At 37.2% G+C, this 26,271-nt stretch overlaps 1 protein-coding gene across 4 annotated transcripts in view; it reads right to left on the minus strand.

Annotated features, from left to right (window-relative positions):
* The window catches only part of CAMK4 (calcium/calmodulin dependent protein kinase IV), a 190,335-nt gene that overhangs the window by 9,787 nt on the left and 154,277 nt on the right, over positions 1-26,271 (minus strand). For 3 of the 4 annotated variants that reach the window (XM_031673183.2, XM_006203975.4, XM_072958281.1), the window contains 2 exons: positions 14,378-14,468; positions 12,229-12,303 (listed from right to left, as the gene is read on the minus strand). In XM_031673183.2, coding sequence (XP_031529043.1) covers positions 12,229-12,303; positions 14,378-14,468 — 166 coding nt within the window. Of the gene's footprint in view, positions 1-849; positions 872-12,228; positions 12,304-14,377; positions 14,469-26,271 lie in introns of those variants that run through there. The other variant, XM_072958282.1, reaches the window with a different exon arrangement.

Below are 26,271 nucleotides of genomic sequence, written 5' to 3' on the forward strand. Positions count from 1 at the left end.
CCCTTTGAGGAAATGTATCTGGGGCCAAGAAGCATTTCTCATCTATAGGCAAATTATTCCTAGAAAATGTTCCTTTTCAGATTTAATTAACATAATTAAGGAAAACGCACGCTCAAAGCCGACACCATTCTCTCTGTGAGGTTAGTTTTCATTTCCAGGGCCATCTGTTCTCCATAGACAGATCCTTTGGGCCTCAACAGCCTCTGCACTGAACTCCCCCTCACAAATGCTTTGCTCATCACAGTGCAAAGGGAACTCAGGTTAGGCCGCCACTTTCAGGAGAGCTGCTACGGTCAGGGAGCTGAATGCATGCGTCTTTGGCATGGACAGTTAGTAGCGTGTGCTTCTGCCTACTCTAGGTCTCCACATCAGAGAGGTGCTATCAGGTCATATACTCACATTTAAACATAAATACTGAAATACACTGGGGAGAACCTTATATTTTCTAGGTCTTGGTTTTCACCTCTAAAATCTAAGTGAATTGAACTAGCTAATTTCCAAGTTTACTTTGAGTTTTAACTCGCATACTGCTGTGACATAAGTAAAGGGATGGTTACTGAGAGTTTGAGCAGGAAGAGAGGACAAGCACTCTACCTGCAGAACCTGCTGCATTCCCCTCCCTCCTGTCTGAGCGCCTACTGGGTCTGCTCCCTGTGGGGACCTATCCTGTGGGCTCCAGTGAAATCAAACCTCCCATCCTCTGCTGTCCAGAGGTCAGTGTGCTGTCCTGAAGGTCAGGTGCTTTCTGGCCATCCTCCATGGCTCCCAGGCTAAGGGTCCCAAATGAAGTGAATACCACAGTACAAAATCCTTTTGGAACCCACTTCAGAGGGCATTTGGGTTTCTTACCTGACATGGCAATATCTGATCTCCCTTCACAGCACTGTGTGCAACCTTACTCTTCAGAGGCAATTTATTTCCTTATAAGGCATTATGCTGTAACATGAATAATACTGGTGGTGTGAAAAGCTAGACTTTCCACAGTGAGGCTAACTGAGACAAAAGGAATATAGAACATTTTTGCCCTCTGCAATGAATTTCTCTTAAAAACAATTTTTTAAAATGAATTTATCATATTTACTAATCATAATACAAAATTTGGATGAAACAAGCTCTAAACATGCTATTAGATTCCCATTCACAGTACCCTTTGAATATTTCCAATCACTCGGTAATACGACCTTGACTTCAGAACTGGCAGAACACACTCTTATAATCTATTTGAATCTTCTCCAAGAGCCCAAAGCTTTTCTAGAATAAATTTCAGGCCCTGGCATGCTAGCACTTTAAGTCTCCTAGGTATCAAATGTCCTTGCAGGTAATTCTATGGATTCGTGATTTTCTTAGAATGAGAAATAGTTGACTACTTCCAATTTAGGTCAAGAAAAAACATCAACTAGTCCATCTTTTAGTGCTTTAAGCACTCCTGGCTGTCCTTCATATCTTTTCACACCTCATTGCCAAAACGATCAAACAAAAAAACAAAATGGGGGAGGGGACAAAAACATTTCAAGGTGTAATATGATTTTTTAAAAATGTATTTTAAATGATTCAGAATCATCTTTTCTGAAATAGTCAATAACTATTTATTGACTTTACTGGCTGTCTTCTAAGTGGGTCCAGGTTTTCTGCCACTTCCTAAAGTTACATTATCATTCATGCTATTGCTCATTAAATACTAAATGCTACAGAGCTCCCAGGATACCTCACACTCCAGTATCCAATACAGAACAATTTTGGTAAATGGTTTTGGAACTGCCAAGATACTTACCTTTTTAAAAAGCAGTTTTAACTGAATATAAAAACTATATAAAAATTCAAACTTCAATTATGATATTTATTCATCAACATACCACTTAGACCTCAGAGTGCTGATTTTTAAATAAGATCATGGTACCATTAAAACATCTAGAGATTGAAGGTCCATATAAAGATTGAGATGAACGCCATTTTATTGAATAAAATCACTGTAACTGGAAATGGTTCTAAAATAATTCTTATCAATTATGGCCTGTGATATCCTTATAGGGACCATCAGTGCTAGGTTTTCCCTCTTTTCCTAAAGCCCCAGGGGAAAAGCAGAGGGATAATTTTGGTCATGGATTGTACCTCCATTTCGTCAATGCCCTAGATGAGCTTTACAACCTCTTCCTACCTAGGCAGGTAAAACTACAGAGCAGCATTCATTGTTAGAAGACTTCTTTATACTGTTAACTGTTTTGAGAAAGACAAACACAAGGGAGACTGAAGCAAATGAAATCAACAGATTCATCCATTCACTCATTAAATAAATCATGAATTATTTGTTAAACACCTCCTGTACGACAGGCACTGTCAGGTAGTGGTGCGGGGAATAATAGGGAGTTACAGGGAACAAGTCTCCACCATCACAGTGTTTACAGTATTTACAGTTTGGTGGGGGAGGTAGATCAAGAAAACCATATGAAGAAATGTGCAAGTGGTAACTGGAAGCGCTTGGAGGAAGAGTCTCTCACAGAGGGTTGACCTGGTCAGAAAGATCAAGAAAGGTGGTCAGAGAAAGGAAAGTTCAAACAGATGTGAAAGATCTAGAGAAGTTAACTAGGCAAAGGCGGAGAGGTGGTGGTTGAGGAAAGAGAGAAGAGAGTTGTGAGCGGAGAAAGCACACGTGAAGAGACTTGTGGCAGGAAGGAGTAAGGGGCACTTGGAACTAGACAAGTTGGTGTGGGTGGAGCACAGCTGGTGTGCAGTGAGGCCCGGGTGTGATCAGCACCTGGGAGGCAGGTCCAGGCCAGACTGCAGATTCCATTAGGTCAGGGGTTTTGTCTGTATTCTCTCCTATAATTTCATTTTAACCATTCAAAACATACGGGAAATACAGCCAATATTTTATAATAACTACAAATGGAGTATAATCTATAAAAATTTTCATTTGTTATATTACACACCTGAAACTAATATAATATTGTCAATCTACCTCAATTTTCAAAAAATGGAAAAAAAATCTATTTTCATCTCAAAGCCTGAACCTCACTTTACAGAACTACTCCCCCTTTCACAGCTGAGGGAAAAACACTGGGGCTTTCACTGTAGAGGCTTATTTTGAATTCAGAGTTTTCTTGAGGCCACAAAAATCCATGGCATCTTTACCAAAGCATCTAGAAATCTCTCTAAATTTTGCTGCAGGGGAGTGAGCAGCATGGTAGGATGAGGGAGAGGGATTTTCTGCCAGAAGCAGAAGAGCAGTGTTTGGAAATTCTCTGTCCCCTCCGGGTTCCTAACTTGTCCTGGGAGCACAAAGGAGAAGAATGCCTTCAGGGCAGCCTCCTGTAGGCGGCAGCAGTGCCCACAGCTGGGAAGACTCCAAGCTGGTGCTTAGCATCTGTATCATATGTGGTCCTTTGTTAAGGTGTCACATACATTTTGCAAGTATGGGGCACAACCGTTTTAACTTTGTCAAGTGCAATTTCTGCTTTGACAACAGAGAAGACAGGCAATGTCCCAGTGCAGCATGCTAAGTGTTATAACAAAGGTGTGGAATGGATCAGGCAGGGAAACAGTTGAGATGCTTCTGGAAGGGGTTGCCTCTAGCTAGGAGCACCCTTGTCACTTACTACAATGGATCTCAGACACTGTCAATTCTATACCTGCCATGCTGTGGAAGGCGGGGAAGGACCGAGGAGGCATTTGAAGCCTCTGTCACTTTAGTTATTTATGACTTGTTAGTGTAGAGCAAGAAAAGAGTTTGAAGGATGTTTTGAGACACAGGTGATAGGCTGCTTCATGTTCTAACGCATCCTTTCTGTTTTCCTTCGTTCTTGATCTTTTACACTACAAATATCAGTCAATCCAATCTCACTTAATGTTTTTCATTTTAGCTCTTGAAAAAGTCTTCCTTACCACATGAACTGTATGATATATCTCCTTGTACAAATCTTATAAATGGGTGAAGAAAGAGCCTGTTTATTATCCTCACTTCACGTTTTATTTTTTAAATGATACCCTGAAGAGAAAATCAAATATTTGAGAACACTTCATGCTTTTAGAAGAGGAAAAAAGAAACACGGCTTATTATTACCCTATGAAAGTTTCATTTCTATGAAATTCACTTTTCTATGATTCCATTGAGCCCTCTCATCTTGGAGGAATCACTATTTGTTCCAAATATTTAATTAGACTGTGTCTCCTGGTCACTTTAAAACTGTGAAGGATGCTGGCCCCGGGGACAGCAAAGGAGTATTAACTGTTGACAAGCTGCCTTCCTGTTTTTGTGGGAAAAGGTAGAGTATAAATAAATAAACCTAACTGATCCTAATATTCACATTTTATAAGAATTTCTTTTTGTATAAGGAGCAGCAGCTAAAAAGTAATGAGCTTAGCATTCAAACTGTCTCATGTGTTAAGTACAGCAACACTGTTTTTTTCTAAAGGAGCTACACATCTTACTGGTAATTATCAGTAATAATTCTTTGAAACTTTTTATGTTTATTTTATGCATATCCTTTCTGTAGCAAACATTCTAAAATGGAACATGTTGTGGGTGTTCAGGGCCCAAATAATACATTTTAAGCAAGTCTTCTACCCACTTGCCATCAATCACCTCTCCCTTTTGACCTCTTTTCCTCCCTTCATTCCACCCTCACATATGTAATAATAGAGCTGACTCCTCACAGAACTGTAAGTTCTCCAGCACAGTTGGTTCTGTTCTTGAAGTAGTCTCTTACAGTTACAAGGAAGTGGGCACAAAAAATGATTTTGTGATATGGAGACCCAGAAGTTGAAGATTACCAGTACATTAAAAGACTGTCTCTAAACCAAAGGGAGTATGAGAAATGAGGGGCTGATGTTGGTGACAATCTGTTTAGATACAATTTTATCAGTCATGTCAGGCCAAAATATACTTGATTAACTTTGATTTAACTAAAGTGGTTGACATCATCCTCAACTTAGTTTACATATATAGAACATACACACAGCTTTTGCGGTCGTATCATTTAATACATATGGGTGATGCAGAAATTTGCAGGACTCTTCATCCCCTCCCCTCACTGATAGCCCTGAATCCCAAGAGATGAGTCAGTCAGGTTTTGTGACCATTTCCCAAGCCAGAGAGGCAGCCCCTTACACTGCTGACAGCTTCAGATGTTAGAATATTGTTTGGTGTATTAAGCCCTGAATCTGCCGTAAAGCATCTACTCATAATTAATAATTCTGTCTTGTGGAGCAGCTTCTACTATTTGACGGTCTAAGAATGATAAGGTGGTTTCTCTCTTCTCTCTGGCCTCCTAATGGTGATGTTGCCCAGGGGTCAGTCTGGGTCTTTTTCTTTCTGTCTTGGTGATGCTGGACAGTCTCATGACTTTAAATAGCATCTATGTGCTGATAATGTCCATATTTATAACAACAGCCATGCCCTTGCTCCTGAACTTCAGATACACCCTTCTGCCCATGTGTCACCTCCACCTGGATGGCTAACAGGCATCTCAAAATCAACAAGCTCTAAATCTGTTGCTTCAAAAGTCTTCCCCTCTCAGTGAGTATTAGCTATATCCTTCCAGCTGCAGCTCTGACCTCTGCTATCCCTACCTGCTATTTTCCCCTTTCGTCGCTGCGCTCCAACCAACCAGCCTCCTTGCTGGCCAGGTGTGTTCCTGCCTCAGGGTTGGTGTGCCTTGTCTCCTTTCCCAACTCTATATTCTTCCATAGAAATAATCACCTCTTTTTATATAATTAACACATTTATTTTATTTATTGTTTGTCTTCTCCCACTAAAATGTACCATCTTTAAAGAAGAAAAGTTTTTCCACTGCTACATCTCTAGTACCTTGAGCAGTGCCTGGTGCATGATAGGAGCTTAATAAATATTCATTAAATGAAAACGGACTAAAGTAAGAATACCCTTTATTTAGGTCAGTACCAGACCAACAAAAAGACCCCAAGAGACTTATTTTCCTCTAGATTTAAAACTTCCAAGACAGTTTAAAATAAGCCTGCTCTCAACCTGCAGCGTCCTGCCCCCCGCAAGGTCAAGAACAAGTTGCGCTACACCTTTCCTCACCACTCCTCCATCTGTCCCCAGCCTCACTTTGCCCTTCGCCTGGCCCTTGTTCATTTGGATCAGGCACTGCAAGCATGCCTGGGACAACCCTATGATGGCCTGGGGACACAGCCTGTTCAGGAAGAGGAGATGGATCTGGGCACCCTTCACCAACCTGCTTGGCATTCTCTGATTTCTTATTTTTGCTTTCCCTGCTGCCTTCCTGTTGTCAACAAGCCCCAAGGGCTCATGTACACACCCCAGCCATTGAGGAGAAAGTTACAGGCACTGCAGATGACATTTTACTATATATTTATTTCGTCCTTTTTTTTTTTAAAGTTCATTGCAAGAAGAAAGTCATCCTTGTTTTAATTAGTTCTCAGGCAAGACCATCCCTACTTGATTAGATTACCAATGTAATTTGATAATGTTATTATTTCATCTTAGCTATTTAGTTCTCTAGAAATGAACAAAAACATAAAACTATTCTAAAACCTTGTATTTTAGACTATTAGATTTACTTATTTCATCTCATTTAAATTTTCCAACATTTTTCATAGTAATGTGTGTTCATGTAGACAGAAATCTCTTCTGACTGTAGACTGTTGAAAAATTATAATTTTACTATAGTGAATGTAGTAGGTTATTTCATTAAAACACAGTAATGTGGGCAATAAGGCAGGATTATCTCTATAATGATAGGACCCTGGCAAATATCGAGAGGAAATAAATTCTTGACAGCTTCTGGACCCTGAAAATGGAATTTGGATAAACAGACAGCTAAGAATATATAATATGAACACAGTTTAATTAAGCTTATGAATAAATTAGATAATTGGCTTTAGACAGAAAAGTTCTTTTATCACTGGAAGAATCGTCTTCCATACTCGTTTCTTTTCTGCTCTAACAGCTTGTACTTTTTTTCTGTGATTGGCATGGGTAGGTTTGAACCCACAGACTTCAAGCCTTAAATATCTGAACCAGTTAAGACATTTTGGAAGCAATATTGCATAGTTACATTGTAGCACATTTATCAGGAATCATGACCCAATAGATTTTTTTTCCTTGAGATCTATTTCTTTGTCCAATAAGATTATGAGAATTTCTTCAATGTTGAACACTCTTTGGACTATTTCAGAACACTAGACATTCCACTTAACCAGATCACAAATTTCAGTTTTCTGGCCTGCAGTTTAGTTTCAATTTGGTACACTTCCAAGGAAATAATGAATATTTCCTTAAACACCTAGCATCTGTAATCTTTCTTCTGTGATTCACTTATAGGCGAATGCTCTGTTATTAACAGCCTGAGGCAAAGGTTCTATAAATGAGACTGAATGGGTAGCTTTCCTTTTTTTAATTTCCTGACAAATGACAGATGGTATAATATAAACACCTACTCCCTCAAGAGATGTAACTGAAAAATCCTTCTATTCAAGGTAGAAACTAGACCCAGTGTACATAAGGATAATTGTTCAGGATGTAATCGCCCTTACATCAAGCGAGCAAGCAGGCTCAGCCCTCTCCTCTGTCAATTATATGGCAGACACTGCTCCAAGTTTAGTCTCTGTGTAAAGTTACGCTTTCCATAACATGACAATGACTCCTACCAGTCCTGTATTCCTACCATTTCCAACTCATTCCATAAATGGACAGTTCCCTCCCCACCTAATTATTCTCAGAAGGCTACATGGCAAAGTGATGACAGTACTTGTATGTGGTGAGGAGAGAAAGGGCTCGAACTGAGGGACATCCTCAAAGGGGGCTTCAGCCTTTCCTATAAATGGTCTATTTGTTTCTAAGACAGATAAACAGAAATATTATTATATTAAGTTAAAAAAAATTAAAACCCTGCATCTTTCCTCTGTTCTAGATCACCCACTTCCGGTGCCCTGGTGTTACTGGGACTTCTGTTTTTCCCTAACTCAGCTTTTCCAGTGCTTCTGTGTTACTGTACAAAGGGGTGCCTTAACATCCTGCCCCTTCCTCTGCTCCCACTTGGAGGTAATATTCCAGTGTATTTATTACCTTTGGACCAAGAGTATGTATGCATATATATGTCTGTTTATATATAATTTGAACCTTGCTCTTTAAATTAAACACATCAAACTTACTTATTTTTGATTTCCAAGCCTGATCAGCCTATATAATAGTAATTCTACACATAAGTTTAGCACTTCAGAGTTCACATAGCACTTTTATTTTCTCTCTTAGTCCCCACCCCTGCCCCAGCTTCCATGCTGCCTTCTCCTCATTTTCATATAATACAGCAAATTACTTCTTCCTAGTGAGCCTCTACCTATAGCAGAGGGGGAAGGATTATCTTCATCCAGTCAATTCCCTTTTCCCCTATTACATAGCCTCAAGGGTTATGTGGTCATCTATAGGGGAAGAAATAGCAAATGGAAAACAAGCCTCCATTCTAAGATGGCATTATCTGTAAGATGGGCCCATCTTATAAGATAGCAAAGACAAACATCTGAAATAGTATTTTTATAATAGTGTTATGTTTAAAAATGATTAGATTTAGGAGGAGATTGAATACATTATTCACTGAGGCTGTTAATGGAGTGACAGGAAAGAGCATTTATAATAGCTTTCTAATTTGTCTTCTTTTGATCTCCTTTCTCTCTCAAATCCATCTGTCAAAATGTCACTATCAAGATATTTATAAAATACAGATTTGATTTAAAAATATAACTGCCCTGACTAAGAACATTTGCTGGATCACTATTATTTACCAAAGCAAGTCTGAATTTCTTAGCCTAATGTACAGATTATTTTAAAATTTGATCCATCTACTTTGCCAAGCCCATCTGCATGCTCCCTACCAAAGACTATGTTCCAGTCATGCAAAGTGACAAAGTAACAAACAGTTCCTGAACTAGTCAGATGCTACTACTCATCTGACTTTTCTCTTCCTGTGCCTGCTGACAAAGAATGCCTTGTGGCCACCTCTTGACTTGCTGAACTCCTACTAATCCTTCAGTGTCCAACTTAAATGCCCATCCTCTGTAAAAGCCTATCTAGGAAGTATTAATTGTTCCCTCTTCTCTTTATCCTTGAGCCTTTGGCTCAGATAAATACAGAACTTATCACAACAAACTTTGATTTAGTGTGTACAGATCTTTCTCCTTTTATACCCTATGAAATCCTTGAAGGATGAGACCATACTGCGTTCACTCTTATAATCTCGGTGCCTAACATGGAGTCTATTAGTCATTCAAAGTTCTTTCTATCAATGAGTGAATCCCTCATTCCCAGGATGACCATTCTGTACTGCTGCAAGAAAGAACTGCTCTTGTCACTACTATTAAAACCCTTGAAAGGACTCTGAGAGATCACTGGTGTAATTTCTCCCTGATCTTCCCATTTCAGGCTGCTCAATTCTCAGAGAATTCCTCCAACCTAGCTACCTCCTTGGAATACTTAGTGTTTGGTACTAGATAATGATTACTAAACTGTCCTCCCCTCACTTTCTTCTTAAATCCTTAATTTGTTGTGTCATTCTTTTCTCAGACCTCTTTCAAAGCTTCTATTAGTTGGTCAGCAATTAGAGATCACAAATGGGAACCCCATTTGGCCCATAGGACTAAATTCAGGGTTCTTATTTTCCCCTGTATTCTTGGAGCTCTGGAGGCAGGAAAGAAATTCAGGATGACGACAAATAAGAACATTTGACTTAGAGAAAGGAAAAGTCCACATGGATCCATTAGAAGGAAAGGGTCATGGACAAGTTGTTAGCTAACAGTTCTAAGGAAAACATAAAATATAAAACACAAAATATTAAAACAAACAAGAGGATGCCTACAGGGGACATAGTGAAATGGTTTTCACATTTTTGCTAAGAAAATCCTACTCATAAGCCTGTGGTAGAGAGTGAGTTGTCTAATGCAATACTCATTCTTGGTAAGAGAACCCTGATTTCATTTGGGGCAGCAACACGTCCAGTCAAGGGACACATTGCCAGTTTTCCCTGGCAGTGTGGAGGCTGTAACTAAGTACTGGCTAATAAGATACAAGTGGACATTTGGAGCTTCTGCAAGTCTATTTAATAGTGAAAAGATGCACTCTTTTTCAATCTTTTTTCCTTTCTATTGTGTAGAATGCATATGGAATGACCGATTTCAAGCAGTCATTTTGGAATGTGAGGAAACATACTAAGGAATGGTAAAGCAAGACAGGAAAGTCTGAATCCTTGGCACTGAGAGCCACCACATCTGAAGAGCCACAGCTGTGGAACCCACCAGGATTGCCTCCCTGTAGACTTCTAACATCAGAGAAATCAATTTCTGTCTTGTTTAAACTATATTTTGATTTTTCTCAATTTACTCCTAATTGATAAACTACTCCTGTCCTCAAGGAGCTTAAGCTCCAGAACAAGAATATTTGGCATAATGTAAAGATTTAATAAAAAGATAGGTACACTTAATTCTGTGTAATCACTGGATTTATGAACAATTCAGCTGTAAGAAAGTAATCCAAAACATTATTACTTTAGACCAGGGAAACTAACTAGTTAAAATCAAAATTATAAAATGTTTATATGAACATGGAAATGTGGAGAATGGTGTGGAAGAATGCATGAGGTGTTAATATTGATTACACCTGTTTGGATTTTCACTTCTGACGATGACCTAGTAATACTTTTGAGGCATAAAAATTAAATTAGAGAAAATCATAAATTAAATGCAATGACTGATAAATATTTCTGTGAAGGAAAACCACACTGATTTATCTATGGTGATTTTTCTGTGTAGGGAATCCTATCATTCTGTTTTTAGGACCTTGCATACCTGGATTCTCACCCCTGATCCCCCAACAACTAGATGTGGACTCTTGGGAAAGTCATACTCTTGATCTCAGTAAAATGAGAATGTTAGTAAATGAATTTTAAAGTTTCTTCCAGCACTAAACTTCTGTGAATTTAATCATACATTTGCTTTAGTGGATACCTTACTGCACTTTTCCAGTCTGATTTCCATGAATTCAAAAGTTGTTAAAATGAGTTAGTTATGTAGTTCTGACATGTCTATTTCTCAGATGAGGTGATTAACAAATATAAATGCCATAGAAGAACAAGACAGGAAACTCCAAATACCACCCTTCTCCTGTTTCCATAATGGCCTTCCTATGTGCGTAACATGGTATTTCTTAAGGTGCTATACATTTTTGATTTACATGACTGTTTCTCTATAGACTGTAAGCCCCTTGAGTGGGGATGGAGGCAAGAAAACGCATCTCCCAGGTGCTAAGCACTGGCTTGAATACACAGCAGGTGATTTTGCTGAAGAGATGAGTCAGTGAAGAAAGATTTACATAAAAAGATGATTATTCTAAGAGAAAATGATAGCTAAACTTATGACTGATAACATGAAATCGTGTCTCTTTTCTTTGCAATCCAGACTAGAGTTCTAATTAATTTGTCACATACTCATTAGCCACGAAAATTTTAGAAATTCTTGATAATATTTGAAAGGTTTATTGGTTTTTAGGTTGTTGCCAGATTAATATAGCCATCAAGAAAAAAAGGATGAGTTTCATGCTGGTTTGGATCAAATGCTATTGTTCTGTCTCTGGATTGTGAACTGTACCCAAGGTGCCTTCAACCCATTCTGAGAGACTGGTCAAGAGGATCTGAGGACTGCTGCACAGCTCATCTCCAGAGACCGGGGGATTCTGGTGGGGAAACCCTACCTAAATCTCTTATCTTAGTGAAGCTAGCCCAGTGCCACCAACAATAGCTAGGGACTACCCCACTCTCACTGTTGTCTTCCACACCATCTGCATTAATGACACATGCTCTCCTCACACACTCTCCCAAGTAAAAGCAAGTAAGGAAAGTGATACAGGGCTCATGGCTTTAATTCCAGTCACAAAACTGTTTCCCTGCCCTTTCCCCTGGTGACTACTTTTCTACTCCTGAGTGGCCCCAAGAATAGCTACCACCTCAAAGGCAGGTACAGAGCACCCAGTCTGTCCTCCCTGCGGTCCCCTCACCCTCTGCTGTCTTAACAGGGTGCCCTAAAATCAACATCATTGAACCCCTTATGCAGAACAAGAGGTGGTCTGTCATTTACAAATGCCTTCCTCATGAAGACACTTCAAATTGTGTTTCACATAGAGACATTAGGAGTTAAAAAATAAGTTCATCAAATAAAAAAAGATTTCAAACAACAATAGAAGCAAAATATCAGTATTAAAGAGCATACCGCAGTACCCTGGGGTTCCACATACTGTCTTCATGAGCACTTGATGTTCCACAATTTTAGAGAGTCCAAAATCAGCTAACAAGACAAGAAAAAAATTTAAGGAAGCGAGTCTTTTCTCAGCTTTTATAAGATGACAGAATACTTTAGTTATTCAAAATAGAACTAACTTCTTTGTTTGTTTTTGTATTTGATGACGGGGTAAATGTAGACAGGGACCAGTCACCTGGGAGAGTAAACAAACAACCAAAAAATAATAATTCAAGTGTTGCTTTAAATTGAAAAAGAGAAAAAAATAACTACCAAAGACATTTTATGCTTTTCTCTGTAATTACCAGATTTGAGTAAATAAGCTATTCCTTCTTGAAGTAATAGTTGCAGTACATATATTTTATCTAATATTAATTCTGAGATTTATGAAACTAAAGGACAGTGGTGATGTAATTCAGAACTTTTAATCCATTGGAAGAAATCAAATTTAAAAATTAGACTTTCATAAATGTCAAGAAAACGAACAGAAATATCAAAGGTTTATTCTGCCTCAAAATAAATAATGTCATTCCATAGTGCATTTGATGGAAAAGAATTTACTCTCATCTAGGGAACATATAACTTTTCTGTGCAAAAACCCTTTTTATTTATTTCTCAGGATATTACCTAGATAAAACATTATCAGAAGTTGCTACCATTACGGTCTATTCACTGGGCTACACCTCTCTCACTCAGGAAACATCAGGAAACAGTTCAAGGCCATTCTTCAAGAGAGGCAGGTGCAGAATTGATGCCATTTTAGGCTTCAAAGATAAACCCATGTTTCAATGGAGGTGCTGATCCTTATCAGAAAAAGCAGCAGGAAGTCCTTCAGGAAGAAGGGAGCTCCTGCCTAAATCAGTATCCGTCCAACCATTTAAAGAAATTTCTTTAAGGATAAAATCTTTGAAAGTGATGTCAAAGAAAATGGAAGCCTCCCTGCTGTCCACTGCCTTTCAGGAGTGATTATGAGAACAAGCCAGCTGCCCAGCAGGACTTCAGTGTTTTTTCTTTAGGTTCTTGGATTCATAAAGCACATTATGTTGTCTGAGCTCTTCCATGATATGTACAATTAAATTTTCAAAAGTGTTAACATTTATAAATGCAGTGAACTCATCAGATCAGCATTATAAAGGACAGCTCCAAAAGAGCAATGCCCTTCAGAGGATTTAGTACAGATTCTACTATGCAGATTTCATCTAAAATAAATTTTGTAATTTTTTTTTGCAAACAAAGATTTACTTTGTAAGGGACATGAAAAGTAACATTTAATATACATTTTTTCTAAAATATCAATTTAATGATCTCTTTGAGTAGATCAGAACTTTCCAAAGTTCATCTTTATAGTCCTTCAAATTGCTTACTGAAGGAAAAAAAATCCCCAAGGTTTCCAGAGTCAAATAAGAACTGGGAAAAGTCTCAAAGACACTAATTTAGATGTCAGGCTACACATTAGTATTTTTAACTTTCTTGAAAGTCCTGCAGAAATAAAAATGTTTAAATTGGCATTTCATAACTTACTTGACCAACCTTAGCACCTCCACAAACCATAGTGCCCCCAAAAGAATTATTCACCCTTGTTCACTCAACTGAGGACCAGTGTTCCATGGAGTGCACTTTGGGAAATACAGATCTCAGTTTATCTCTGTTCATATAAACAAATGACTCATAGCCCGAATTCACTGATAGGCACTAAGTATTTTACATCAAAGTTCTTCATTGCCTAAAACTAAGCTCCAACTAACTTGTGGAATAAAAGTTAATAACCAAAAAAAACAAAAACAAAAAAAAAGGAAAAAAGAAATGTTACATACTCTGCGATTTTCTTCTATATAAACTTATCTACAACACACAGTCATCTCCTGAAGTCCCCATCATTTCCAAGAGCTGTGATTCCTTTGTGTGTCCAGAAATGAAGTACCAACTTCCAGCCACTAATTCAGATTAACACTCCAGGAAAGAACACAGATTTCCAAAACAATTAATTATTCCTTTACAGACACCAATATTTGAGGAAATTTAATGGAGGCAAAACTGGACGGAGCAGTATTTATAAATTCCATGGAATAAATTTCTTCTGCTCTGGAAAAAGGGATCATAAGACATCAGGAAATGTCCTCACCAATTTTGAGTGGTGCATCTGGGGCTGGAGTTGCATAGAGAAGATTCTCTGGTTTGAGATCACGGTGGACAATCCCATTTTCATGTAGGTACTAACAGGGAAAATAATGAAGTAATATTCATGTGTTATATTTATGGCTCCAACACTTTTATATTTAATCGTTCCAAAATTATAACAACCTTTATTAAGTTAAGTGATTCAAAAACACACATGTATTACGATTAAAAACAAATACCATAAAAGAAATTGTTTTAAATTATGTAACATTTGAGAATAGCTTATATACCGTTTCCTAAAAGTGAAATGTAATTTAAATTGTATAGAATCACTTGCCAGAAATAAAATATTTACTTCTCAGAGAATATTAGTTGGAGTTCTCATAGGCATGTTACCATATCAGCTCAAATTGTCTAATTAATATTATAGTAAAGTCAAGGTGCTCTATATTGAAATGTCTGGTTTATTAGCTGAAAAGCATTACATATGTGTCATCTTAGAAATTCACAACCATAGTAAAGACTTCATAATTACGGTTTGAACAGACACTGAGATGTGAGTAATTATTATAGAGAACTATCCTTAATATGATAAATATTGTTTAATGACAATGAATGCTCTCATAGGCTCTTCTGAGGATTAGTAAGTCCAGACATTAATACAGAGTGTTATATTTGAGGTGATCTTAAAGATCACCTCTAACAACTCTATTCATTTTATTATATTTTAAATTATTTTGTAAATTATGTGTAATCACACATGTAATATGCTTTAATTGTGAATGTTGAAGTTCTACCTGACCCTGCTTCCCCCAGTATCAGACCCCTCTCCAAAAGTAATCATTCATTGGTTTGAAATGGTCCAAACTTTTTTCTATTCATATACAAAATGAGTATATGTATAGAAGGAAATATCCCTGATTTCTTTAGTTTTCTTATATAAATGTATCATTAATAAGAATTTTACATTGCTTTTTTTCACTTAACAATGTGTTTGAAATCTTTCCCATGTGTCACTACAACTTACTCTATTTAATCCTTGCATCCACTTTTTGTTGGGATGTATCATTTAAAAATTTTGCTATTTCCTTTTTAATGCACATTCAAATTTTTAACGACTACAAATAATGCAGTAATAAACCTTCTAATATTTGAATATTGGAGTATTTTTGCTGGTGTTCCTTTAGGACAGATACCCGGAAGCAGGACTGGTGGGGTCGAAAGTTATATATATTTTCAATTTTAATATATACTGCAAAATCACTTTCCTAGAAGACTCCATCAGTATTTACTCACATAAACAGTGTAAATGTAAATGCTTTCCTAATATTTTTATCTAATTTATATTCTTAACTTTTGCAGAGCTGGAGTATAAAGATTATACCTTATGTTTGGTTTAACTTATCTTTCTCTGTTTACTGGTATCGTCTACCTTCTCTTCATACCCTTTATGGTTTTCCTCTTCTATGAACTGTGTACTCAAATGCTTTGCCCATTTTTCTGTTGGATGAAGAGAAAAAGTTGCCAGGGTGCTGTAGTTTCTTCCTTTCCCATCTCATAGGGGAAGGGAAGAGGTACTTTTTTTTTTTCTACTCAAGCCAAGTAAGAGGGGATAAATACTTCAAGGTCACAATTTGTAGCACTTGACATGTGTCAGTTAGTGATCTGGGGAAACAGGAACTGATATCTGCCTCACTCATGAAAAACTGGAAAACGGTTGGAGCAGGTGATTGAGGAGAGATGGTCTCAGTGAGATTCAGTTGCCCTCAAGTAATAGCTGGGCAAAGAAGCACATTTCTCACGGGCCCAGTGTGGACTGTGCAGAAGAGAACCAGACACTAGTATCCCTCCAGAGATCCCTTTGCTGGCCCATTTCCTGCTGGGGTGATGCCATCTTATCTCAGCATGACAGGAAACAGAACATGAGGGAGGTAGGTAGCTAAAGGGCCACTCAGAGAACCTGCAGTGATAGAACTATCCTCCAGTGAGTCTCTGTAGAGCCATCAATGTTGTCCCATAAACAAAGAACAACAGGCATTTGTAAACTGCCACACCTAGAGATCATGGGTGCCAGACCAGAAATGTGCCAGTCTGGTAAGACCTTTCTTAACCGTCCATCTCCTTTCCCACTCTTCATCATCGCTTTCACATTCCAACTCTAGAAGGACCACAATCAGCATCTGGCTGGTTGAAAAAAAGCAAGAAATAGAGAAGGAACTAACAAGAATCTCTACCCCCTATATTTATAAATTATAGATCTCTAAGGTCCAAGTTGGGGGAGGGAAGAAGTTTAAAATTGGATGAGTCTAAAATTTTGGTCTTTTCCTTACCCAAGAGGGACTGGAAAAGCTATGGGCATGGCCTGAAATTTTATTCATTGAGGAGAAGAATGGATTCACAGTGTTGATTTGCCAGCACAACAGTAAGAAAAAATAAAGTTGCTTTTGTTCGTGTCTTACCAGCTCTAACTCATTCCTTACACTAGATAATTACCACATGTAGGTAATAATACCATTCATGTCCTAAGCACTTACTATATTTCAAGCACTATTATAAAAACTTTAGACCTAATAGCTTGTTTAATCTTCACGGCAGCTCTGTTAAGTAAAATTATATAATTCTTGTTCCACAAATGAAAAAACTGAGGCATAAAGAGGCTAGGAGATCTGTACAGTGTCACAACTAGACACTGTGGTGTCGGGATTGAGACTTGGGCATCTGGCTGTAAAGTCCAGACTCTTGCCTGTTACATGATTCCCAACAGATGCTCAGGATATACCCATTACTTGATTTTGTAGGGTGGAAATGTGAGGAAAATAAAAATGAAGGACAAGAGGGTAGAACAATGAAGGACAGGGAGGGTAATAGAGGGGGACGAGAAATGACAGAACGACAGATGACCGTGCTCAGCCTTGAATGATATCCTGGGAAAATCCACCATATCTCTGAGGATGAAGATACTATCTTTTGTATAAGCTGAGTTTGAAGGCAAAGATGAAGTATCTCATATAGTAGCTTTGGAATATACCTAAGAATTGCATAGTTCTATTGATCCCAATCAATAGAAAATATTGATTTTCCTCCCTAATCTAACCCAATTTCAAAGCTCTATTGCTTTGGGAAGAAAATGATACTGGAAATAACAACACAATAACAAGAAAAAATGAGATGAACTGGCAAGTGTTGGTTAGCAAAGTACTAATTATATAAAGATTTTCATGAAATGTTGTTCTGGTCTTCTTGAACAGAAACAGAAATGGTTGTTATGTGTTCTAAGTCCAAATTTAAAAAAGCAAGAGAAAACAAACAAAACCCAAAACACCATTTGGCACTCCATAAAGGAGAACTAGACCAGATAACAGAAGAAAAGTTTTAGAGAAAATAATAGATTTAGGAGTCATGCACTACCAGGGGGACAAACGCAAAAACAAAGCAATGAAATGCTAACAGTGATAATTCTTACTTTAAAAAGTATAGGCAGGGATCATTTGCTAGAAATTACTTGGTGTGTAGAAAGATTATTAAAAGTCATGATAAGATCATGAGGGGGAGGCATTTAAATGTATTTGATTGACAAAATGGTAAGAGCCATGATTTTATTTTTGCTTGGACCCACTGATTGCCTTTGACCAATAGTTAGTATTTTTAACTCCTACATTATCTCAAGTCAGGAAGCTAGGAAGAAGGAAAACATGAAATATGATCCTCTGTCTTTCCCTCAAGGAGACAAAAATCATTAGAAGCAGCAACACTTTTAGAGCACCAGTTCTCAAACTTTTTGTTTTCAGGTCTCTTTTAGAGCTAAAAAAAAAAAATTAGAACCTCAAAGAGCTTTTGTTTATGTGAATTATATCTAACATTAGTTACTGTGTAAGTAGTTAAAACTGATAAATAAAAAAATTACTTGTTAATTTATTTAAAAATAAAACAATAAACTCATTACATTAACATAAACATTTGAAAAATATAAATAACTATTTTCTAAGACAAAAAATTACTACTGTGTCACTGTTGTAAAATTTTACAAATTTCTAATTTCTGGTTTAGTGGAAAACAGCTGGATTCTCTTATCTGCTTATGCATTCTCTATTGTAAAATCACACATCATGCAGACTCTGAAAAATTCCACTGTGCTTTGATAAATAAGGAGAAATGCTTTCATATTATGATGAAATAGTTTTGACTTCACAGACTCTCTGAAAGTGGTCTCAGGGACCCTCCAGGGATCCCTACACCACACTTTGAAAACTTCTGTCTTACAGTATCTGAAGACATAAAAAAAGCACTTTAAGATCTGAATAATAAGCACCCTTCCCCTTGTTTTCAAACTACGTTTTCAGTAAAACACACACCTCTAATCTCATCGTATGGTAATCTCATCTTAACACATCAAGATCACTGCACATGGAGAATTGCGTTGGGGCAATATACCCCAAGTATACCGTTTATTACCTGTGTGACCTTAAACAATATGCCCGCTTTCTACATCTCAGTTTTCTCATCTGCAACATCCACTTGCAGGTTGTGGTGAGAATAGAAGACAGGCATGAAAGCTCCTAGTATGCAGTAGACATTCTACTCATAAACAGTAGTTACTAGGACTCTACCATTGCTGTTCCATGTTTCTTATAAAATAGATGACATTTAGAAATCCTTTGAGATTTGGAAAACTTTCTCTTTTCTGAAGTACCAAAGAATACTTTGATCAGAAAATAGTTGCTTTTTCTTTCATCACATTCTCTTTTGCTTTGTTTGGCAAAAAGTTCAGCGAAAAAGAGGTTTCATTTACAATAACTAGCCTAATTCAGAAATATTTACATCTCCTTCTCCCTACATAGAAAATTTTTTCCCACTTTAATAGCTTTATTTTGTATGTATTTTTATTTAATTTGCCACAACTCTTCTTCCCAAGAAGATGCAATGTAAGTTACAGAAAGTTAGGATATGTTATATACTAGTCATCTTCACCCTTGAAACAGGTCTAAGTAAAATATGGATGGAAATTGCTATATATGTGTTCATAATTTATGGTAAGAATGTTCAGAAGTTAGAAAAGGAACAAGGTTTGTGGCACTTAGTATTTGAAACATTCTTACTATAATATTTTTCCCAATTGTAAAATAAAGAATTTCTATGATAAATAGTATTTATCATTGATAAAGAGCTGCATTTCAAAGCCTGTTGTTTTGCTTATGGTCAATTCTTCTGGATCTTTGGTGGTTCTTCAAGAGCCACCCCTGGGTGCTGCTCTGGATCCTTTCCCGTGCCCTCCCCCACCTCCCCAGAGACAATGCCCTACCAGTCCTGCCTTTTCTTCCACCTCTCTCCTGCTATTTCCTTTTTCACCACAGAAATATCTCCAGACCCGCCACCCCTCCTCATCCTCAGGACTCAACTGTAATTCCTCAGGGAGGCTGTACCTGCCCTTCCAAATTAATAACTCTCTTACATGTGCACTCTTAAAAGTTCTCACTGATGCCTCCTATTTTCCTTTACAGCATGTCTGTTTCTTTGCAGCTTTCTGTTAAGGATGTCTCCCTCACTAGACTGACAACTCCACAAAGACAGGAAAACTTTTACCTGGTTCCCAGATATTTACTTTCCTGTACAGTGCCTACACTGAATATACACTCAATAAATACTTTTGAATGATTAATAAATCAATCAACTTTCCTATAGACATGTATGTTATTCTACTTTTTAGTTATTAACTTGTAGATATTCAAAGGATGATGGTAATATGCACCTTTTATTCATTTGCCATTATTAATCTGTCAGAAGTTTAACTTTTTGGCCTTACATTGTAGCAATATATTTCCATAGCAACATCACTTCAATACATTCAGCTGAAGTAAGGCTCAGCACCTATGTGTTTATGAAACATATACTTATTGGATAATAATACTTAGTCAACTCAGAGATACTCACTGAGTATCAGATGAGTAAGATTTACAGCATCACTTTGAGAAAAGCTAAAACCCAGTAAGAACATTTAAGGTCAGGCAAAAGGGTTTCACCTTCAAAATGACATTTTGAATAATTGCATGATTATTTTTTTCTTCTGTAGTGGCATTATTTTGATAGCTACGGATGAATTAATTTCTTCACATTCTTTGAAGTTGATCTGAATATTCAATACAACATATGCCTCAGGGGACTTTGGGGAAAAATATTTCAAAATTCATTTGTTAGTTTTCTCTTCAGTTTCCTTCATGTCTAAAACATTCATAAATTATACTGGCCATTGTAATAAAATGGAACTGAGTTGTCCAGCTATAATAACACATTAGTGAAGAGTCGGCAAGCCAAAAGGCCTCTGTTTATAACTGAAAGAGCCTTGCTGGACTCCAGTGGTGAGCTTGCAGAGGACTGGGCCCGCTGCTGTCTCTGCAGTAAGATTCCTATGTGAGCGCCATTATTTAAATTACAGGTGTGGTCTGAAGCGTCTGGATCAGGCAAAGCTTTGCCAGAAAATGCTTGCTGGAGTGGCAATGTCATGGGGAAAGACAGCAAGATGCTTTCACATCTCTTCTCATAGACAGGATAATTATGAATGTCACTAGGTATGGAAACCTGAGGTGTTAGGTTAGAGTAGTTGATAGGCGAAGAAGTCATTAAGAACAGTCAGACTCCAGTTCTTGTTGCTGATTTTGGTACGAGACTCCTGGGGTACAAAGTCAGAGTAGGGGAACATGGGTACTTGCAACAGGTTGGAAATTCATTTTTCTGTCTATTTATACATGTGCATGTCATAAAAGTCTAATAAGCGCATATTTTTAAGAATGCTCATCTATTTAATATTGGTGGAAAATATCATTTTACCTGTACTATTTTCCTTAGATTCAACTCCAAGTCTGAAATATTCACTTAAGACTTCAATAAATGCTTATCATTACTATCAATTGAAATTATTATTAAGTGAACAATTATTTTAAATTATGCATTATGCAAAAATTAATGGAAAAAGTGATGGGTCCTGATTTAAGCACATAAATCACATGCTAACAGAATACAAAAAATAAAACTAATGTACATGTGATCTACAAATGAGTCAGTATGTAAAATATATTTGTGTATAAAATTAGAGCAAGTGCATGTTGTAAGGCAACTTTGTGAGGGGCTATTGAGAATGTTTAGAGAGGATAAGACTGTAATAACTTCATTCTCTTATGTATATGGTCAGATTTCAGGAAAGATGAGATTTTAAGAATGGATGCTATGGAAAGTTTTGACCAGTTAAATAAAGATGATATTCAGGAGACAATGCATAGCTTAAAAAAGGTCCAAAAATGATCTGCAGTTACAGCGAAAGAAGCAGCAAATACGTTTTTGTAATAAGAAAAAAAGAGATCAGGTTGGAGTACAAAAGAAACAACAGGAGCGCCTAGATCTGCACACTGTGGTCAAGCAGAGTATACAGAGTCTATCTGGAGACTGAACTCTCCATACTGTCCACATGGGCAGGACTGAAGATAAATGTAGGCAACACTCCATCCTCAGGCAGAGATGAGCTTCTTTACAAGGATGAGAAAGCTGGAAACACTATTATGAGATGTCTATGCTTTAGACTATAGTACATGACTTACATATAAATAAATAAAAAGAGCAGGGGAGGATACAGCTCAAGTGGTAGAGTGCTTGCTTAACATGCATGAGATCTGGGGTTCAAACTCAGGTACCTTCTCTAAAAATGAATAAGTAAATATCCCTAATCACCTCCCACCACAAAAAAAAAACTCTAAAAAGTTAAGAGAGGATATTTGGGGTTTATTAGAAAAAGAAAGTTTTTGAATGCAAGTGAAATGTCTATTAAATATAACCAAGAGTGAAATTCTGTACATTTTCCTTAAGAAATGTTTACATACACGGATGTATAAATGGTTCCTTAATCATTTATGCATTAAAGTAGAATGTGCAATTTTTTTTTAAAAAGAAAAAAACCCCGAACGTATCTTACCATTTGGTCTTTCAAAAAACTGCAATCACCAAAAGCTCAAATTCTCTTTTAGACAAAGATAATACTGCTGCTATGAATTCAGGGGGTGTCTAGACATGTAATTAAACTCTCTCTATGGTCCTAACAAAAACTGTGTCATTGTGTAATGAAAGCTACTGCATAGTAATTTAGTTTAATTACAGCTATGCTGTGTTCGATGGGCTGTGTGTGGTTAATTGATAATGTCTCAGGAGTTGGTAGGAGGGAGTCTGAATCTCTTTAAAAATCTAACAGGACAAAGAAAAACCACTCATTAAAAAAAGAAAACGGTATTCTGACTACAGTTCTCCTACTGGGAAGAAAAATAATACTGTTATTCTGTATGAATTTGCTCAGAAAGTTTAGAACAAATATACTAAATTTAAGTGAGAACTTCAAAGTGAACACTCTTCTGTGTCATCTGCTTTGGAGACCTGCCACGATCATTGTCTTTATACTCAACCTCTACTCTATGATGCCTTCATAACTGTCAACAGAATACATGAGAAATGCAGTATGTAACTACTATTTCCCCTGACCAGATCAACCGGCATAGTTAAGATTGACTGTGAGATCCATGGTAAATTTTAATCTGTAGAGCATCTCCAGGGTTGGAGGAATTGCCATTCCCCATCTAGAGGTGAAGATTAAATTCCTCCGTCTGAATCTGGTCTGTAACTTGACTGGTAACCAACAGAATGCAGCGGAAGTGACATTTTTATGACTTCTGAGGTTAGATTATAAAAGTCAATGCAGCTTCTACTTTGTTTGCTAGATACTATTTTTAAGATTCCTGAGCTGCCATGTAAAAAGTCTGACTATCCTATGGCAGGGATGCTGTAAGAAAACTGGGGAAACATGGAGAAGAAGCCAAGTATGGTTGTTCCAATTGACAGTCTCTGCTGAGGTCCCATGTGACAGACATCAACTGCCAGACACATGGGTGAAGACACCTTGAAATGATTTCCGCCTCGATCCATCAAGCTCCCAAACCTTTGAGACTTTCCAGCTGAGACTCCAGACACTATGAGCAGAGATAACCATCATTCCCACCATGCACTACTTGAAGTCTTGACCCAGAGAATATACGAGCATAGTAAAATGGCTGTTTTAAACTAGTAGGTTTGGGGATAATTTGTTGCCACAGCCATAGTACCAGGAACACCTCATAATTCAGATTACATACCACCTCCTCTATGAAATCACCCTCTAATCTCACAAATAAAACAAGTATCATTTTCTCTACCCCTGCCCATAGCATTTTCTTCACATTCTTGTCTGTCAAAGTAAAAGATAAATTCCTTGAGAGTAGAGATTTCCTTATTCACCTTTTTATCCATGGACTTTAGGCAAAGGGCCTGATAAATTTGTGATGCGTGTTTGTGAAAATAATGTACGAAAGAAGGAGTGAATGAATGAATGACCAGAATTATGGGCTGAAGGCGGCTTTATGGCTGACAACAACAAATGCACACAAAATCCCAAGGAATAGCTAGAACTCACTCTGAGCTTTAGCTCATATTGGCACTTAATAAATGTTTATTAAATAAATAAAATGGTGGATCTACCTGAGCTGGGACAGGAATCAGCTACTAATATCTTTGGGTTAGAACAGATGTCCTATGTCCAGCCCAATTTATATCCTGTGTGGCCCTGTGTTCAAGAAACAATGAGCTGAACTCATCCTGCTCTCTGTTTTAGGTACTACCAGTAGCTGCCCTTGGACAGCAGGGTAGAAAGTGAAGCACAACATAACCCGATTAGTTCCATTTTGCCACACACAACCAAATTTACTTGAATACTGTAGGTCTACTAGTGGTGAATTCTACTAGGTTGTGTATGTCTAATGAAGTCTTTATTTTGCCTTTGTTTTTGAAAGCCATTTTCACTGAGTTCAGAACATCAGATTACTCCTTTTTTCCCCCTTGCAATACTTTGATGATGTTACTCCACTGTCTCTTACTTGTATTATTTCTGATGAATTTAATGTCATCCATATCTTTGTTCTTCTGCTATAACGTATTTTTTCCTATGGCTGCTTTTATGGTATTTTATTTATCTTTAGTTTTAAGAAAATTGAATATGATGTCCTTTGGTATCATTTTCTTCATGTTCCTTGTGCTTTGGATTTGTTAAGATTTTTGGATGTGTGACTTTATCTGTTTCATCGTTTAGAAAATTGTGCATATTATTTCTTCAGATATAATTCTATTTCCTATCATTCTTCAATAACTCCAATTATATCCATATATTTAATAAACAATATACATGTATACCTGTTCCATAGCTTACTGGTATTTTGTTCATTTTGTTGTTTCTTTTCTGTGTTCCACCTTGATTTTTAATTCTGTGTCTTCAAGTTTACTTTCTTTTATTTTTGAAACATCTAATCTGCTAATTCTATCCTGTGTATTTTTTTCATCTCAGATACTGTGGTTTTCATCTCTGGATACTTGATTTCAGTCTTTTTTTTGTACATCTTCTATGAGTCTATTTAACATCCTTAATCTTTCCTCTATCTTCCTGAATATATGGAGCGTAGTTACAATAACTATATTCATGTTTCTGTATACTATTTATTTCATTTGTGCCATTTCTAAGTCTGTTTCTTCTGACTGACTTCTCTCCTGCTTTCATCCAGTCTCAGCCTGGATGTGCTTTTTGCATGCAACTCTCATAATTTTTGACAAGGCATGTTGTGATCTTATCTTGCTGGGTGCTGGGCAAATATAGATGTATTTGTGATCTTTTGGATGCAGTTAAGTTACACTACCTGAAAACCAATTTGATCCCTTTGAGGTTTGCTTTTAAACTCTTAAATTCATCTACACTATTAGGAACAGAAACTCTTCCCATTCCCCTGTGAGCTACAAGTATCGTTCCCTCTAATCTGGTTCTTTCCTTGGCCTTGGGTTGTCTTCACATGCATGGGTTGATCAGTACCTAGCTGAAGACTTGTGGGGAAGGGGGACCTGCAGCTTCCCACAGATGGCCCTCAGTGAAGCTCTCTCCTCTCTGGTACTCTGCTCTGTGAACTCCAGCCTCCTTGGCCACTCAGATTCTCTGTTCTGTCTCCTCATCTCAGGAAGATGGCTGGGTTCCTCTTGTTTTCTCCCTCCCTCCACGGCAGCCTGAGAACTCTCTTCAGGCAACTGCAGGGCTCTTATTGTCTGTGCTCCCTTTTTCAGGGATCACTGGGGCTGCCTGATGTCCAATATCTGAAATATATGTTTCATATTTTTTGTTTGCTTCAGGGAAAAGTGCAAATTAGTTCCCTTTTACTCCATCTTGTCCAGAGCAGACAATATCAACATTGTTCCAGATGCTTTAAACATTTAAAAAATACTATTTCACTTGATACCTGAAATTGGAATTATCCTTAGTGTGTGAGGCCACTTTGAACCTATTGCGACTACTGATATACCAATGAGTGTCATTAAAGCTGTTAAGGAAGAAAAGAAGGTTTCTTATAGCAAAGAAAAGTTAATTTCAACTTGTTTCTTTGTTAGAAAGAAATTCTTCCTGCTTTGTGGACCCATGGGAGTGCTTGAGAGTGGTACCAGATGTGACATAGATTCACAGTTATAGAGATATAAAGGAAAAGAATCATATGAAGTAAGTTAAAGAGATGCAACAGTGCTTGGCTTGGAAATAATACTCTTGATAATTCTTAAATGTATAAAATAGTTGAATCATTATAGGCCATATTCCTTTCCAAGTAAAGATGAAGTACCCTTCTATCATATTCTACTATTTATTTGTTTATATAACTTATGAAATAAATCTTTTAAGATTTATTGAAGCAAAATGAACACTTACCCAAATTAAAAAAAATGTTGTGTCAAATTGTAAAAAGACTATAATTCAATAAAAAATGTTTAAAAAAAAACAAACAATGAAAACCCTCTAAAGCTGAGGCTCAA

Source organism: Vicugna pacos, chromosome 3 (assembly GCF_048564905.1).
Source record: "Vicugna pacos chromosome 3, VicPac4, whole genome shotgun sequence".
NCBI lineage: Eukaryota > Metazoa > Chordata > Mammalia > Artiodactyla > Camelidae > Vicugna > Vicugna pacos.